General features: G+C 53.0%; 1 protein-coding gene across 1 annotated transcript in view; it reads left to right on the forward strand.

The window, feature by feature from the left end:
- Phactr3 (phosphatase and actin regulator 3) overlaps positions 1-16422 on the forward strand; it is a 196398-nt gene that overhangs the window by 111404 nt on the left and 68572 nt on the right. The window contains exons 2-3 of the mRNA XM_032904910.1: positions 5866-6027; positions 10080-10157. Of these exons, the coding sequence (XP_032760801.1) occupies positions 5866-6027; positions 10080-10157 (240 nt within the window). The remainder of the gene's footprint in view (positions 1-5865; positions 6028-10079; positions 10158-16422) is intronic.

Here is a 16422-nt window from a genome sequence, read left to right on the forward strand (position 1 = left end):
ATGTGGAAGCTGGTGTTACAGAAATTAGCTGCTAATGCCTCAGAGGTGGTAGAGGCAGCCCAGCAGTTAGCACTGCTGTGTTACCCAGAGACCTGCTAATGGGACCCACTAATGAGACCTTTGCACCTCCCAGAGTCTCTCTGCCAGCTGAAGGTGGTATCCGTTACTCCAGGGAGAGGCTCCAGAGAGAACTCAAGAGAAGACAACAGACAACTGGATGCTCACCTGTCCCCTCCCTCTGTAGACGCACGCATGCTCCTAAGTATTTACCAAGATGGGACAAGGCTTCTGCCCAGTGTATCAGCACAGTCACTGGGGTGGAGGTGGGCATCTGGTGGGCTGCTGCACCTGCTCAGGTAGCAAGGCTCTCTCTCCTGTTCAGTGAAGCCCCCCTATGCCCCACCTACCTCTGCTTGAGATGACAGTTTGAAACATGCATAAAAGACATGCATGGTGACTTTTCTGCTCCTGGTCTCCCCGCCGGCCCTGGGTTTGAGACACTCAGAGTGGGAAGAAGCAAGGGGCCCAAGTACATAGCTTTCAGATATTTGCAAGCTTGGGTCAACCCTCTCCCATAAAGCTCTTTAATTCCCTGATGGTGTGAGGCCACGAGGAACAACTACCCTGTCCTATGTGAGTCACTGGATGGCACATTATGGGGTTTCTGAGCAGAACATGCTGCAGTAGCTCCCCGCTGAATCGTTGATTAGGGTCAAGTGCCTCACGGAGCCCTGCTTCTCACCCTCCGCCAGCCCTCCTTTGAGACACCTTCCGACCTGCACAGTCCATTCCGCAGGAATATCCACTTTCTCTGATGTTTAGCAGCCCGGCTCTGCACCAGCCTTTCCAATATGTCCTGCTAGCAGGGCCAGCATGCAGCCCGGACTCTGAATCAGGGTCTCCCTGGTCCCCATCTCGCATGTAGTGTGCTTACCGTTCCCTGAATCCCGAGGACTGGCCTCCCCTCCCCGATCGGAACCCTGTCCTCCCGGAGCTTCCTGTAGGGAGGGGATGAGGGTGAGAAGAGTGGAGGCCTCCATGATCTTGCAAGCACACGTGAATAAGCACGTGATGTGGCACTCATGGGAGGGGATGGATGGGATGAAGGCAGATGGAGGATGTCGTGGACCATCTTCTATAGGTGAAGACCATTCGTCCCTACTAAATCTCTCTATTCTCTGTCACCACAACCCCAGGAAGGCAGGTCTGTACCTTCCCTTCCTCTTTGTACTCCGTCGATGAGGCAAATCCCTGATGCACAGCTGGTGCACAGTGCATATTTGCAGAATGGTTGAGTGGGTGAGTGAGTGAGTGAGTGAATGAATGAATGAATGAATGAATGAATGAATGAGTTCTTCAGTGAGGGGAGGAATGTAGTCTGATTAGTAGCCAAAGTGTCCCTTGCTTTCCTCTCTGCAGTGGGGATGAGTGTGTCAGAGACCCTGGATGCCCTCCCCTACCCGCATGCTGGCCATGGAGGGAGGGTTAGAGGTGGAAGGTAAATGAGCTAGCCAGCCAGTGACAGTATTGATGATGGTGATGAGAATGTTAGAGGAGGAAGAAGACATGGGTGAGGCAGAGGAGAAGAAAGAGGAGGTGGCTAAGGGAGAAGGAGAAGAAGCTGGCCCTCCCGCCTACTCCTCCTCTCTCCATGTTGAAGCGAGTCACAGGTCATAGCAAGGACGGAGATCCCTACTCACCATGACAGACCAGAGATTAGAGAGGGCGTAAAGATGCGAGGAGAATGACCAGCACTTTGTTCTACTAGTAAGCATCAGAGCCAGGATGGAGGCCAGGGTTGCCTCTGGTCTCCTCGTCTTAGCGGTTGTGCCAGCCATGAGTGTATAGTACCGTGAAGGCTGGGTGGTGGCCATGTAGGGACGAGGGAGAGCACAGACTACATTGGTCATTTGTCTTCCCCAGCCAGGGAACACTGGCGCTGGAGCTGAGCCGGAAGTCAAGGCTTCCTATGTCTGAGGCTCACAGAACACAGGTAGAAGCCTAGTGCAAGCCTCTTGGGGTGAGATGCTGGCCAATTGGCCAGGGTCCTAGTGGTTTGGGTCATCAATGGAATATTTCGACTGACTTGTGGTTTAATCTACTCTTAATGTAGCCCAGCCTGGTTTAATCCTCCTGCCTCTGCCTCTGTAGATTTTCGTACCCACTTACATGGTGGGTTTGACCCACTGGTTCTCCTTGAGTCTGTCTTCCTGTGGGCACATGAATTCACTTGAACCTCAACTATATCTGTACCCTGCCTGGGGAGAGGAAGAACCAGTTCCCCATGGATCTGAGGCAGGCAAGCATCAAATTAAATGAGTAACCTGGAGGGCCACTTATTTGGGTTATGCACAGCTCTCTTCTAGCAACACATCCTGTTATTAGATCCTTCTAGTAACATATCCCCACCCTGACTCCCCTTCCCCCAGATTCCCTCTGAGACTCCACTCTCCTTCCACAGTGTGTACCTCTGGTGGAGGTTACAGGTACAGAGGAAGCAGGATACTGTGCCTTCAAATGCGTTTGTTGACGTCCCTATCACGTGAGCTGGAGGTTTAGGAGACTTGGCCTATTCCCATCCCATGTCCTGTTGTGCCAAGAATGTTGCTGTGACCAACGGACTGGCAGTTCCATACCCATCTGGCACCAGTAGGCAGAGGAAGGAAAGGAAAGGAGGATCATGGGATAGATTGCCGTGGGGAAGGAGATCCCGTCTGTATCCTGCATGCACTGGGCGGCCGTGGGGAGGCAACAACAGGAGGTCCAAGCCTGACGGGCATCTTTGAGCTGCCCCTGTCCCGGATATGTTCTGTTCCCCACTGTTTGCCCGGTGTTCGGTCCACCTGTGACACTGCACTGGGGAATAGCATCTCGGGAGCCTCTTACTTATTAGTCAGTAGTAGCTGCAGGGAGGTGGCAGGGAGGAGCAGCCCTAGGCTCATCCTGAGTAAGGCATGTGAAGTCACTGCTCTGAGAACCTGCAGGAGCTGCAATGTGCTGGCCTGTCCCATCCCAGGCCACACTCGCAGACAGAGAAAAGTCTGCTAGGGGATCAATTGCTGACTCCATGCTCAGCCCTCCTCAGTTGAAGCTGGCCTTCGACAGAGCACCTCTGGGTGCTACCACATACTAGTCCTGTCTACAGTTGCAGCACCTGCCACAGGCTGTCCCTTCCCATCTGAGGTTGCAGCACCTGCTTTGCAGATGGGTTACAATGGACCACTCTGTGGTAGAAGGGGGCTGGTGGGCTGTAGAAGCTTTGACTGAAAGCTTTCTGGGGGGAATTTTGACCCATGGAATTCTGAAGGCTGCTCCCCCTCTCCCCTGCCGCCCCCTCTCACCACCTCCCAGAGCCTTATCCTCACACCCAGCCCTCTGCTTTGCCAGACTATGCAGGCCTTGTAGGACTCTGGGGTCTGTTTAGACCGAGAGTCTCAGCCCTTCCCTGGTGGCGAATGGAACCCTGGCTGTGGAAGGACCAGGGTATCGGTGTGGTCATGGACATGGTGTCAGGGCTTGGGTCAGCGTCCAGCATCTAGAGTCAGGCTTGTAACGTCTTCCCAAGAGACAGGGGAAGCTTGAATCCAAGAAAGTGGCTGGGACTCAGGTCTTTGTCACTGCTGGAAGTGACAACATCTCTGCCTGGGGAGGGTCCTCCAGGGTGGTGCTTGGACTCTTGTTTAAGCTGTGACAGCTGCATGGGGATCCAGGGTGAGCAGATGGCTATGGTATCACTCTGGATCTGATCGTCTCCAAAGTCCTTTCATGTTCATTGAGTTTTGTTTTCCATCTGAAGAAAACTTCTAACAAAGCCACAATTGTCAGAGGCTCTGAAATGTCCTATGGGGTGTGTCTCTCTCTCTCTGCCCAGACCCCACAACCAGCATTTGATTCTCTACAAATGCATCCTTTGTACACACCAGCTTGGGCCTGTACACTGTCCTGTACACAGAAGTAGCATGTATGGCATGATTTTGCATATATATATTTTTTTTTCAAGGTTTTTGAGACAGGTCTCCCTTTTATAACCCACATATATGTAGGCCTGGCCTGGAACTCCTAATTTAGCCCAGGTTGGCCTGAAACTCTTAATGTAGCCCAGCCTGGTTTAATCCTCCTGCCTCTGCCTCTGCCTCTGTAGATTTTCATACCCACTTACATGGTGGTTTTGACCCACTGGTTCTCCTTGAGTCTGTCTTCCTGTGGGCACATGAATTCACTTGAACCTCAACTATATCTGTACCCTGCCTGGGGAGAGGAGGAACCAGTTCCCCTTGGATCTGAGGCAGGCAAGCATCAAATTAAATGAGTAACCTGGAGGGCCACTTATTTGGGTTATGCACAGCCCTCTTCTAGTAACACATTTGGCAGCCCAGCTCTGCCACCTGCCTGAACTAACCACGCACACCCTTTACAAACAGTGTTCCTAGCAATCTGAGCCCCCTCAAAGCCCTGTATCGGGTCACACACACCCTCCTCTCTAAAGGAGGGATGCTTTCGCTCCCTTGACAACTACCAAGCTTAAAGACAGTCATTCTCTTACGTCCAGGTCTGAGACTAGAAAGAATGATCCAACCTGAAGGGATTTGGAGGCACCCTCACAGTGAGGCAAAGTGTGCCCTCAAAAGTGAGGACATAGAGAAAGCACCCTATTTATCATCTCATGCCTACGCATAATTAGACATGCGTGCAATAAAAATCTGATGCGTTATGAGAAGGGACGTGCACAGTGGAGAAATGGCTATATGACCTAATTTGTCAGAACAGAGAAGGGCACTCATGTGCTTCTCAGTAACCAGTCCTTCCTTCTCTCAAATTCACAGAAGGAACCCAAGACAATATGTTATTGGGTCCTTGACTCATGGGACCTGCTGCTCCCTTGCATCCCTCTGCTTTAAGTAAAGCTCCCTCACTACTTTTGCAAATACCAGTTGGCTTTCATGTCAGGTCCTTGAATAGGAGACCAAGAGTCTAGGAACACCTTGCCCAGACCCTGACCGCAGGAAACAGGCTAACCTGCAGGATGCTGTCTCTAGCACGACACACTGCACTGCCTGGAGCTTCTTGGAACATCTAATGTACACCCTCCACTGTGTGCACTTGTCTTAAGTCACCAGCCAGGAGGGACCAAGAGCAAAGATTCATCCCTTCGTCTATTCATGGCTCAGGTTTGCTCTGCAGCTGTTCCCTGTGGTGATCTGACGGGCAGAACTGGGTGTGGTCTGCAGCTGGACCTGGTCTGTACTCTGCTCTGGGGTGGCTGATGACTAGGGGAAGGAGATTGGGGGGACTTTGTGGTTCCTTGATGCCTGTGTGCACAGTGCTTAAGCCAAGGGCTCAGGCCAGTCTCTGCAGGAACAGAGTAAAAACTTCCTGGGGCGGGAGGGGTGATTCTTATCAGAGTACATTAACATCCAATGTCTGCATTTAATCCACAGTCCACACGAGGCATGCCTCTCAGGATAGCTATGGGTACAGCCCAACACTTAGATGACAATATTTGGCCATCCCTTGCTAAGGTAGAGGAACACTGGAAAGGAACGCAGCATGGGCAGTAGGCAGAGCATGGGCAGTAGACAGAGCATGGGCAGTAGGCACAGCATGTACAAAGGTCCTGTGGCAGAGGGGAGCTAGTTCATCATGCAATCAGCCAGCCTTTAGACCACCATGGTTAGGAGGTGGGAAAGGCAAGTGATCAACTGCACAGATAAGCTGCCTCCTGTGTGCATTCTGTCAGAAGGAAGCCCAGGGAGGGACTACAGCCTTGACAATTCCCTAAGCTGTATGCATTAAGAGGTCCCTTAAGGTAAGATGGTCACCAAGGTCCCCAGGAGCCTGAAATCATCCCCTGTTCTCACTTTGCAGATGAGATGGACCAAACTCCCCCAGCACGCTCCGAGCCTCTGGTCTCAGGAATTCGAACGCCCCCTGTGCGGAGGAACAGCAAGCTGGCCACCCTGGGCAGGATCTTCAAACCCTGGAAATGGAGGAAAAAGAAAAACGAGAAGCTGAAGCAGACAACGTCAGGTGAGGCCCCAGTGAGACGAGGGTGGCACAGGCGGGGTCCCCATGCCACACAACACATCACACAACACTCCACACAACACGGCATACAACACAGCACACAACACGCCACACAACACGCCAACACATCATACAACACGCCACACAACACTCCACACAACACATCATACAACACAGCACACAACATGCCACACAACACAGCACACAACACGCCACACAACACAGCACACAACATGGCACACACTACGTTACACAACACGACAAACAACATGCCACACAACATGTCACACGTATGTGCAGGTGCATGTGCATGTGTATGCATGTGCATGTGTGTGTGTGGATTCGTGTACCATGCTGTGCCTGGTGCCTGCAGATGCCAGAGAAGGGGATCATATCCCCAGTAACTAGAGCTACAAACAGTTGTCAGCTGCCAAAGTGGGCGCTGAAAACCGATCCCAGGTCCTCTGGAAGAACAGCAGTGCTCTTAGCCGTTGAGCCATCTCTCCAGCCTCGAGGGCTGCTATTCTTGCTCACACATCACACACTGCAGAAGTCTTCAGCTCACCAGTGACCGAGCCATGGCCCTGACCCTCCCATTCAAACAAAGCAGGGGCCTGGTTATGGTGCTCCCTGCTCTTAGGATCCGCCTGTGGTATTAAGGGTCATGATGTGTCCCCCCACCACCTCCCACCCAAGGATCCAGAGGTTCCCCACTCACTTGTGCTGCAGCCTTATACCCAGCCGGTTCCGGCTCAGTGGGAAGTGGGGTTGCACTGTGTTGTCTAATTGCCTCTGCCTCACCAGCATCGACCATATAAACTACACCCTAAAGCTACACTGTGGCATAGAGTCCATGATGGAATGGCCAAATGAGAGGCCACAGCATTAGGTGCGCTGAGCAGGGAACCCCTTCTTGGAGGGAGAAAAATGATTCAGAGAGGAGGCTGCTCACCCAGGGCAGGGAGGGTTGATCTTGAACACTGGCCACCAACCCTGAGCTCTTTCCAAGCTCAGGGACCTGAGCCACCAACCCCAGAAGCCAGGAAGCCTGGGCCTCAGGGCCCTCCCCCTGAGCCCCTTGCCTATTAGCTGCAGCTGTAAGCAATTAGTGAGGTTGCTGTACACGTGGAGTTAGTCCCAGCCCCCAGGGACGTGCCTGGCAAGTGCCTGTCTCAAGCCATTGCCTCTGGGGTCCCAGGGGCCCAAGCTTCCTGCTCAGCTCTGAAGAGCCACGTACCTGGGGCTGGGGGGATGGTGGAGACAAAAGCCCAGGCACTCACTTGCACCCAGCCTGGGGGAGGGGCAAGGGACACCAGCAGCAGAGGGCTCAGCATTCACTCTTGTGTATGCAACTTACCAAATTATTTTAATCACTCAAGAAGTTGATTGACAAATTATTCTTGACAAGAATGAAAACAGGATGAACTGTTTAAGAATTCCCCAGTATCTCAAGTGTGCCAGGCAGGAAGTAGATAGAAAACTGTGCTCCATCCCCAGGGTCCTGCAGAGGGCGACAGTGCACAGGAAGCCAGGGGCTGGGGCAGGTGACCTCTGCCTTTAGGTGCATGGAGCAGGAAAATGGACACGATGGCATGAGTGGCTCTGGGCCCCAAGGTTCTGCAGCACTGATCCTGGCTGGAGTTGTCAGCTGCTCTGGGGACTCTGGAAGGGCTCGAAGACCCTCAGGGTGACACCTTGGGTTCCTAACTTAGGCATTTGGAAATTGGTAAACAGCACTGGAATCCCACAGCCTTATTCTTAGCCTCCCCTCCCCCATCAGCCTGCCTCCCCTCCCCCTCAGCCTGTCTCTCCCTCCCACCTCAGCCTGCCTCTCCCTCCCACCTCAGCCTGTCTCTCCCTCCCACCTCTCAGTCTGCCTCCCCCTCCCCCTCAGCCTGCCTCTCCATCCCTCTCAGCCTGCCTCTCCCTCCCATCTCTCAGCCTGCCTCCCCCTCCCTCCTGTCTCCCCCCTCAGCCTGCCTCCCCTCCCCCTCAGCCTGTCTCCCTCCCCACCTGCCTCTCCCTCAGTCTGCCTCCCCCCTCCCCTCAGCCTGTCTCTCCCCCTCCCCTCAGCCTGCCTCTCCCCTCCCCCTCAGCCTGTCTCTCCCTCCCTCTCAGCCTGCCTGCCCCCTCCCCCTCAGCCTGCCTCTCCCTCCCCCTCAGCCTGTCTCTCCCTCCCCTCAGCCTGCCTCTCCCTGCCCCCCCTCAGCCTGTCTCTCCCTCCCACCTCTCAGCCTGCCTCCCCCCCCTCAGTCTGCCTCCCCTCCCCCTCAGCCTGCCTCTCCCTCACCTCTCAGCCTGCCTCCCCCTCCCCATCAGCCTGTCTCTGCTTCGGGTTTCAACATGTCTAGTCCTGACATTAAGATGACACGAAGCAGAGACTTTTAAGCTTTAAAGAGCAAACGGGTCTCCTGCCTTTAGCTGACTCTGGGTCATCAGTCAGACCTGAGGCTGAGCAGGCCATGTCCTATGTTTCAGCCTGCCCAGAGATGATCAAAGGAGGATTAACCTGAATGCCTCAGACCCTCTCCCCTTCTCTCCCCACAAGACTGTCTTCTCCCTCCCCCCAAGACCAACCCCCCCTCCCATCCAGCCTGTCCTCCAATCCACCCTCATTGTCCCCTCCTCCACCCCATGCTACTTGGAAATCAGTTTGGAAGTTGAGGCTACAGAAAGGAACTTGGCTGAAAGTTATCTTGTTCCGGAAGCATCCTGTATCCCTGTCTGTCTTTCATGCAGGTGACCCCAATAGGCTCCCTTCCCTGGTTCTGTTTCACACTTCCACCTGACAGATTTGTCCTCTCTGCCACCCAGGTCTGCTGGTCACAAGGAGAGACCAGACCTGTCCTGCTCAAAGCTCTGCCAATACGCAGTGCACACAGTAGGTGCTTAGTCAATGTGAGATTGGGTTTAAAGTGTGGAAGGCTTTATCATCCCAGCCCCTGCAAGGATGGGGACAGATGGGGTTTTCCTCCAGGTACTCCCAGCCTGGAACTCAGGACATGGCTTGACATCCACGCTCGGGAACACTTTAGAACACACCATTGGCATTGTCCGCCCTTGTGGGCTTGTGTCCCATTGTGAGCCCTTGTGTCCGAGCTCTGACAGGTGGGCCAGCTGAGTTCTTAACCACCTGTCAGAGTGTTCCACACAACCAGTGGCTTTGGGACCCCACTCACCAGCAGGCTCTACCCTGGGCTCTTAAAGCGAGTATCAAGATCTGAGAAGCTACTTTTGGGTTTTGTATTTGAGGTTCATCTGTGGACACAGGGAAGGGGTGTGTGTATGTGTGCGTGTGTGTGTGTGTGTGTGCGCGCGCACATGTGCATGCACATGCTCCTGGTTGGTAGAGTCTGGAGAAGAAGGTGGGTGAGGCTTCAGGGCTGGTGGCTTTGGCCTTGGGGTGGGAGGCCACAAGGAGAATTATTTCAGGATAAGAAAGGAAAGAATTTGCAAGCTATGTTTCATCTTCTGTCCCTCTGGCTGTGGGTCATTGGTTGGACCTGAGTCAGGGCAGGTCTGTCCTGTGTCCTAGTGTGCCTTCTGGGAACATCCCAGGAACAGTCAGAAGAGGGTTAACCAGAGTGCCTCTGGTGGTGGGTCCTTTGAATGCTCTTATTCTGGGTTGGCTGGAAGATGTTTCCTGAGGAGAGATGTGCTGTCAGTGAAAGCTAGCACTAGCAAAAGAAGCGTACCCTGAGCTCTGGGGTTGCAATGAGGGTGCTTCCTCATCTGTCACAGAGGGGTAGAGGTGAACATGATCAAGGAGCCGGAGTCAAGGAAGGTGTCACGAATGTTCCTTGCAGAAGTGACCTCTCAGACACGGTCCTGAAGCCGCTTTCCTATGGCCAGAGTCTTGGACAATGCTTAGCAGATCACTTAGGTAGAAAAGTCGGAATCGTTGCACCCCAGGCTCTGGCAGTGGACAGGTCCCCAGCCTCAGACATCTGCTATCTCCCTGTCTCTTCCTGTTCACCCAAGCGCGCGTGACAGTGGCGCGATGGGCCTGTGCTGCTTTGGGCTGTGACTTAATTAGGTGCTTCTGTATCCTGCAGCACTGGAGAAGAAGATGGCCGGTAGGCAAGGCCGGGAGGAGCTGATCAAGCAGGGGCTGCTAGAGATGATGGAGCAAGGTAAGAGGGTCCCTGGGAGGGTGGCAGACCTGAGTGAAGCCCACGGGGACTGTGACATGAGGCCCATGGTGGACCCTATCAAAACTCAAGAAATCCATTAGAGGAAGGAAGGGACGTCCTGTGGTAGAGGAGTGTTCTCCAGGGTAGCCTCCAGGGGTAGACCAATGGCCTCAGTCAGGAGCTGAGGTAGCAGAGCCCCCCTCCTCCATGGCCATGTCTAGTGACCATCCAGCCGGGCATGCGTGGAAGGAGTTCCTCAAACAGTTTGTCGTCTGTCTCTAAGTGGCAGCCATGGCTTTTAATTTAAGTGTAAGTTTCCTTTACACTCACACATTAGATCCATATTTTGAACAAATGGTGACCGTACCTGTGACAGTCACGTGGCTGACATCTCTGACTGGCTAACATTTCTGACTATCACGCAGGGCTTTCCACATGCCTTACCTTTGAGTGCCAATGTTTGCAGACATGAATGTGGGATCCACCCACAGCTGTAGCACTCAAGGAGAAGCCCCATGCAAACATGGGTCTCCCAGTGTTGCGGGTTCCATCCAAGCTGTGTTACAGGACCATGTCTGTGTGCTCAAGTTGGTCAATGTCCTCAGCACAGGTAATGGAAACCACCACACTTAAGTCCAGAATACTCTGACCATGTTGGGGTCCCATCAGATCCTGACCCCTGCCCTCTATACTTTGTGACTCTCTGGGTCTATAAGTCTCCGCTGGTGGTGGTAGTGGGGGAAACTCACAATCCCTTCTTCTTCTAAAATCTCTCTGGGCCATCCTTAGTGAGGAGATCTGCAGTGCTTGTGTGTGTGCATCAAACTCCTGTCTCCTCTTTCGCTGGTGTCTGTGATTTGGCCCAAGGACCAGGAAAGGGGACCCAGGAAATAAATGAGTCTTTTCTGATGTGGCTGAAGCCCACAGCCCAACTGTGCCCTAACTCTTCATGTTACCTCCCTTCCTGAGTTTTGGCATCCATTACTGTGATGATACTAGGTTCAGGGGGCAACCAGCCATGGTGAGTGGTTATGCCTTCAGCGCTGTGTGTCACATATAAGAAACCCCTGCCCCATGGCCCATGGCCCATGGCCTGAAGGTGTTGCAAGCTCCACTCTGACTCCCCAGGGGTTGGGAGAATGTCACTGCTGAGCGGGAATGTGAAGTGGTTTTAATTTGGAATGGGTCCTCAAAGTACCCAGAGTTGTGTGTGTGTGGTGACTGTGTCCTGCATGAGGATGCACATACATGTCTCTGCACATGCTCAAATGTCGGAGGTTGGCTTTCGGTGCCTTGCTCCCTGAGCCTTTTATGAGACAGAGTCTCTCGTGGATTCAGCTGGGCTGGCTGGACAGCGAGCGCCCTAGATTCCCCTCATCTCTGCCTCCCTGATGCACCGTGCCCATCTCTTTGTGAGGATCTGGGCTGGCAGGACAGGACCTTCATTGACAATTCTGTCTCTGCAGCCCCAGGTTTTTCCATTTAGATCTTGGGTAGGGGAAATAAAAACAACTGTGTACTTTTAAAATGTTATATTCGATTAATAAAGGGGAGGAAGTGAGATTTTTGCCATCCATAAGGTTCTAGTTTGAATAGTGGAAAAATGAAACTTCTAGGAGGAATGCCACGGGCCTTATTAAACCCCATGTGTGTGTCAGGTGGGTGAAGTCAGACCAGAGTCCTCTGTGCGTGCACAGCTACGGCCAGGCCAGTGGGACTGAGATGGAGTGTCTTCAAGACCATATCACTGACCTCCCAGCTTACAGAGGAACAGAGGCTTAGGAGGACTCGAGCTAACCTTCCTATCCTATTTTAGGACTTGGAGTTGTGCTTGCCTTTCATTACTATAATGCAATACCAGAGGCAGGATAACTTTATAAAGAAAAGAAGTCTGTTTAGCTCACAGTTTGGAGATTCCAGGGTGTGGTCCTAGAATGCCCTCTTCTGACAGTGGCTTTTGTTATGGATCAGAGCTGAGATGACTCTGTAGAGTCAGGTGTCTGAACACAGTGTCAAGGGGCGGGGCGGGGACTTACGCAGCAGGTAATATTTTGGAAAGTGGGTCATTTAGGTGTGGGTCCTGAGGTGTACAGCTTGGTCCTGCTTCTAGCCAGGTCTCTCTGTTTGTTGACCCTCAAAGGTGGAAGCAAGCCATCTCAAACCTCCAGAGCAATCACACACACCCATGCCTTTCCTAACATGATGAATGGTAACTTACATAGTCTGTTCCCGTAAAGAGTTTCTCACTGGGCATTTGGTTGTGGTGATAAGTCCCTAAAACAGCCTTCTTGCCAGCAGAGTGCCAAGGTAGCACACAACATTTGTGAGCCAATGCTAAGTGTCTAAAACTGTGCATGAGCAAATCTGCCTCAGTCCCAGGGTTTCTCCTAGGCTCCATTCACACGACCTCACAGAACCTCCCAACCATTTCCCAGTCACCTACTATTGGGTTAAGTTTCTATCTTCAAAATGCCATTAACCTATCACTTTAGGACTTAAATTCCTGCCAGTGTTGCGGGGGGGACAGCTGATCACAGCGGGCATGAAATATGCTGTGGTCACCCACCTCTGCTCGTCTGAGGCAGAAACAGCCGCAGAGAAACACACACTGAGCAGGCATGACTGTGTGCCAAGAAGCTTCATTTATGGGTGCAAAGATTTGAATTTTCAATCTTTTTCATGAATCACGAACTATTATCTTTCTCTTGGTTTCCTTCCCAACCATTTAAAGATATGAGATCCATTCTTAGTTCAGGGACATGGAAACAGGTGGAAGACTGGCTTCGGCCCAGCCTGCCTCCCACACTCCACCCTTTTAATCTTGCAGAGGGACTGGGCCAGGGACTAGAATGGCCCAAATCAGTCTCCAATCTAGATAGCTGAACCTTCAGGTACTAACAGATGCTGCAAATGACTATGGCGTACCCACAAGGTACCAGGGTCTGGATCAGTTGACAGATACACCAGCTACTGAGACACGGTCCTCCCCCAACACAGATCCTGTGGGACACAGGCATTGGGGGGGGGGCTACAAATACAAATCATAGTGACTGAATCAAGAATGGTAAGGAAGGACACACATGGGGCACTTGGAGACCACTTCGTAGGGGTTGAGTGACAGGAGGTCTGAGGGATGTTGCTTATGAGTTAGGGGCCCAGGTTGGTTTTGCATTTAGTTGCACAGGAGTACATGAGAGGTAATTTTGTCCCGAACTGAACATGGAATCCAGGAGATGACTCCTGCATGCAGGGCTAGCGATCTGCACCCCCCCCCCACCGGGCCACACCTGGGCACGTTCAGGAGTTCTCTGCTATCAGCAGTGCTTAAATTAAACGCTCTAGGGGCCATGCACTGATAAGCCTCCCCAGCCAACTATAACTTTTTACAGAGAAGAAGGTGGGGAAGTACCTGGTCCTACATGTTGGAGATGGAGTCACTAGGTAACTCCAGGAGCAGTGGGTACCAGGCCCCAGGGTGCAGGGGGCTCAAGGAAGGGACCAGAGGCAGGGGGTTGGAGGGCAGCAAGGGAGATAAGGGGCTTGGATGCAAATGCCCTTTTCTTCCCTCTTGCATGTATGCATGTACCAGGGCTGGACTGACAGGGACATAGCCAGGCTGTCCCAGGGAGAGGACCTGGGAATCTTCAGGGAACTAGTCCTTGTCTATGAGCAAAACCAGGTGTCTCAGGCTGCAGGGACAAGGGCCACAGGTTTAGCTCTGAAGGCGGGGCCCTTTCTCCCCAGAACTCCCACGGGGCAGAATCTTTTGCATTGTTTTAAATGTGCCTCATGAAATACATGTAAAGGCTGGTGCAGCCCACTGGGTGAAGTGCTGCCCCTTCCAAAGCAGCAGTGACCCAGGACTCTGACAGCGCTTAACTGCTGCACCTTCCCAGGTCAGGAGCTCAGAAGACCAGCAGGGATCAGTGTGAGACCGACCGCTGGGGGGGATCACAGCACCCCGTCTTTCCCCCGTAATGGCTGTGGGTGTGGGGATAGGGGTGGGGACAGCTTTTCTGGCTGCGGGTTATGGCTTCTGGCTCAGCTGCACCTTCTCCCAGGCTAGTGGGAGCAACATGCGGCCGTGGGTGCCCCCTAGTGGTCGACTGCTCTCACGGAGCCTGTCACACTGAGGCCAGACTTTATTGCCAAGGCAACTCAGGAGCCACGAAAAGAGAGGGAGGGAAAACCTGACCACGATGTCCCCAGACACACCCAGAACCCTTAGTAGAAGCAAGGACTCAATGCGCAGTAATGAAATCTGCCGTCTTCTTGGAAAGCCGTGCACCGCACACTCGCACCTGCAAGTGAACATAAGTGCACACTCTCCCTGGAGCTTGCCTCTGACAGTCAGGCAGACAGAGCACTCGGCCTCAGAACAGAGCTGGTAGGAGAGACCCTGCAGGCAGCCAGGAGTGTGAGCTGTGCTCCAAGGTTAACAAATACACATCATGCGTCCCCTGGCTCTGTCCCTTACCTCTCCGCCATGCCATGCTAGCATCCCTCACGTGGGCTGGCAGTATGCTGGGATCTTGTTGGCAGCACTGTCAGACAACTGCTATGAGGAGAGGTGACCTTTTCCCACTCTGCCCCCTTCATGTCTGGGACTGTCTCCAATAACCTCCGTGTTTAGGAACGGGGTCCTGTGCATTTCTGGTGCAGACCCTCCTCATTCTTTGAATGGCTTCCTTCCCTCATCCTGCACCCATGGACTTGATGTTTTCTTCAATGACCTAAGGACTCTCATATCCTGGCACTTGGTGTTTTATAAGAGACATATTACATTAGTGCTGTGCTCTAATTGACACGGGTGTCAGGAGGCTCTCAGGGGAGCGAACACAGGGGAAGTCTGCCTGGTCTCCGTGTGTTTGCACGCACATTCCCTGGCATGCACACATGTGCTCCCACGGTGAACATGCATGTGCGTGTTTCTGTGGACGTCTGTGTTTCTGTGGACGTCTGTGTCAGGTCCCTTTCATAGAGGTTCACGTATAGAATGTGCACAGCTCTATGTTCCCCCTGCAGTTCTAAGAGGAGAAGAGCAATAACAGAGACAAGGGTTGGCCTGAGGAGGCAGCTGACCCAGTGACAGTGGATGGGGCATGAGCCCCGCCCCCCACACTGCCCCGCCCCACCCAGCGTTTCTTAGCAACAGGTCCTGCCACCAGGACTATTTTGGGACCGGTAGCTTCTTTCTGAGTGTGTTTATGGGCAGGAGCTCTGTGCACAGCCCAGGACTGGACTGCAGGACTGATGAACTATGGGCACCGGTGCAGGCCTTGCAGGGCTGCAGTGGTGGGGGGACTGGGGGGTCCCTGGGCCTTTCCGGGGCAGGTTTGCTATAGTGAGGATGATGAAGTATGGTTGTAAATCACAGCAGATGTGGGTCCTTTCTCAGGCTTGAGCTCTCCTTAGCAGTGAACAGCGACCCCAGTCCCCACCCCACAGGGCAGTGAGGGGCTCAGAGTGGCAGGACCCACATCACGTTCGCCTGCCTCTGGCAAAGCGTCCACCCTAGTGGTGGTAACAGAATCTCTAACAGGCCAGGCTCATCAACCTGTCCTCAGTTAGGCTAGTTCAAGTGACAAATGAATAGAGAAAACCAGATTTATTCAGTGGGGAGAACAGAGACTCCCAGTGAGTCCTCAAGTCATGGTGTGAAGTTTAGGTTTAAACAAAAGGCAGAAGCAGACATGGCAAAGCCACCAGGGTGTGGCCGCACCGGGCCACGGTTGTCTCTCCAGCGAGGTAGTCTCACAAGTTGTTTCCAGTGCTGCTGGCACAGGCTTCAGCCACCTCCTCCTCCCAGCATGAGATCCCTGGGGGAATTCCAATTCCTTAGGGACCATTGTCAGCCAAATGGAGGGATCGAGTGTCTCTTTCAAACCTCCATTCCTGACTGGATAGTGAATGTCTGTCTGTCCAACAGTCTCACCGCGTAACCACAGTGAGCACACCTGCCACAGACAACACATATGAACACAGAGCACACATGCACGGTGAAAGCACATGTGCACTCCGTAGGCTGTATCTGAACACATATACACATGTGCACACATACATGCACAGGACCACACACACCACATCCTGCCTTGTTGTTACTTAGCACATAGCTCGTCGGACTTATCAGTATTCGGATTCCAGAGAGCCTCACGATGCCCGGGTCATGATCAACATCGTGTCATGTGATCCCTCCAGAGTAATGACATATTCACACTGCCTGAGGGACCTGGCAACATTGACTGTCACAGAGGTGTGTCAAGAA

Source organism: Rattus rattus, chromosome 5 (assembly GCF_011064425.1).
Source record: "Rattus rattus isolate New Zealand chromosome 5, Rrattus_CSIRO_v1, whole genome shotgun sequence".
NCBI lineage: Eukaryota > Metazoa > Chordata > Mammalia > Rodentia > Muridae > Rattus > Rattus rattus.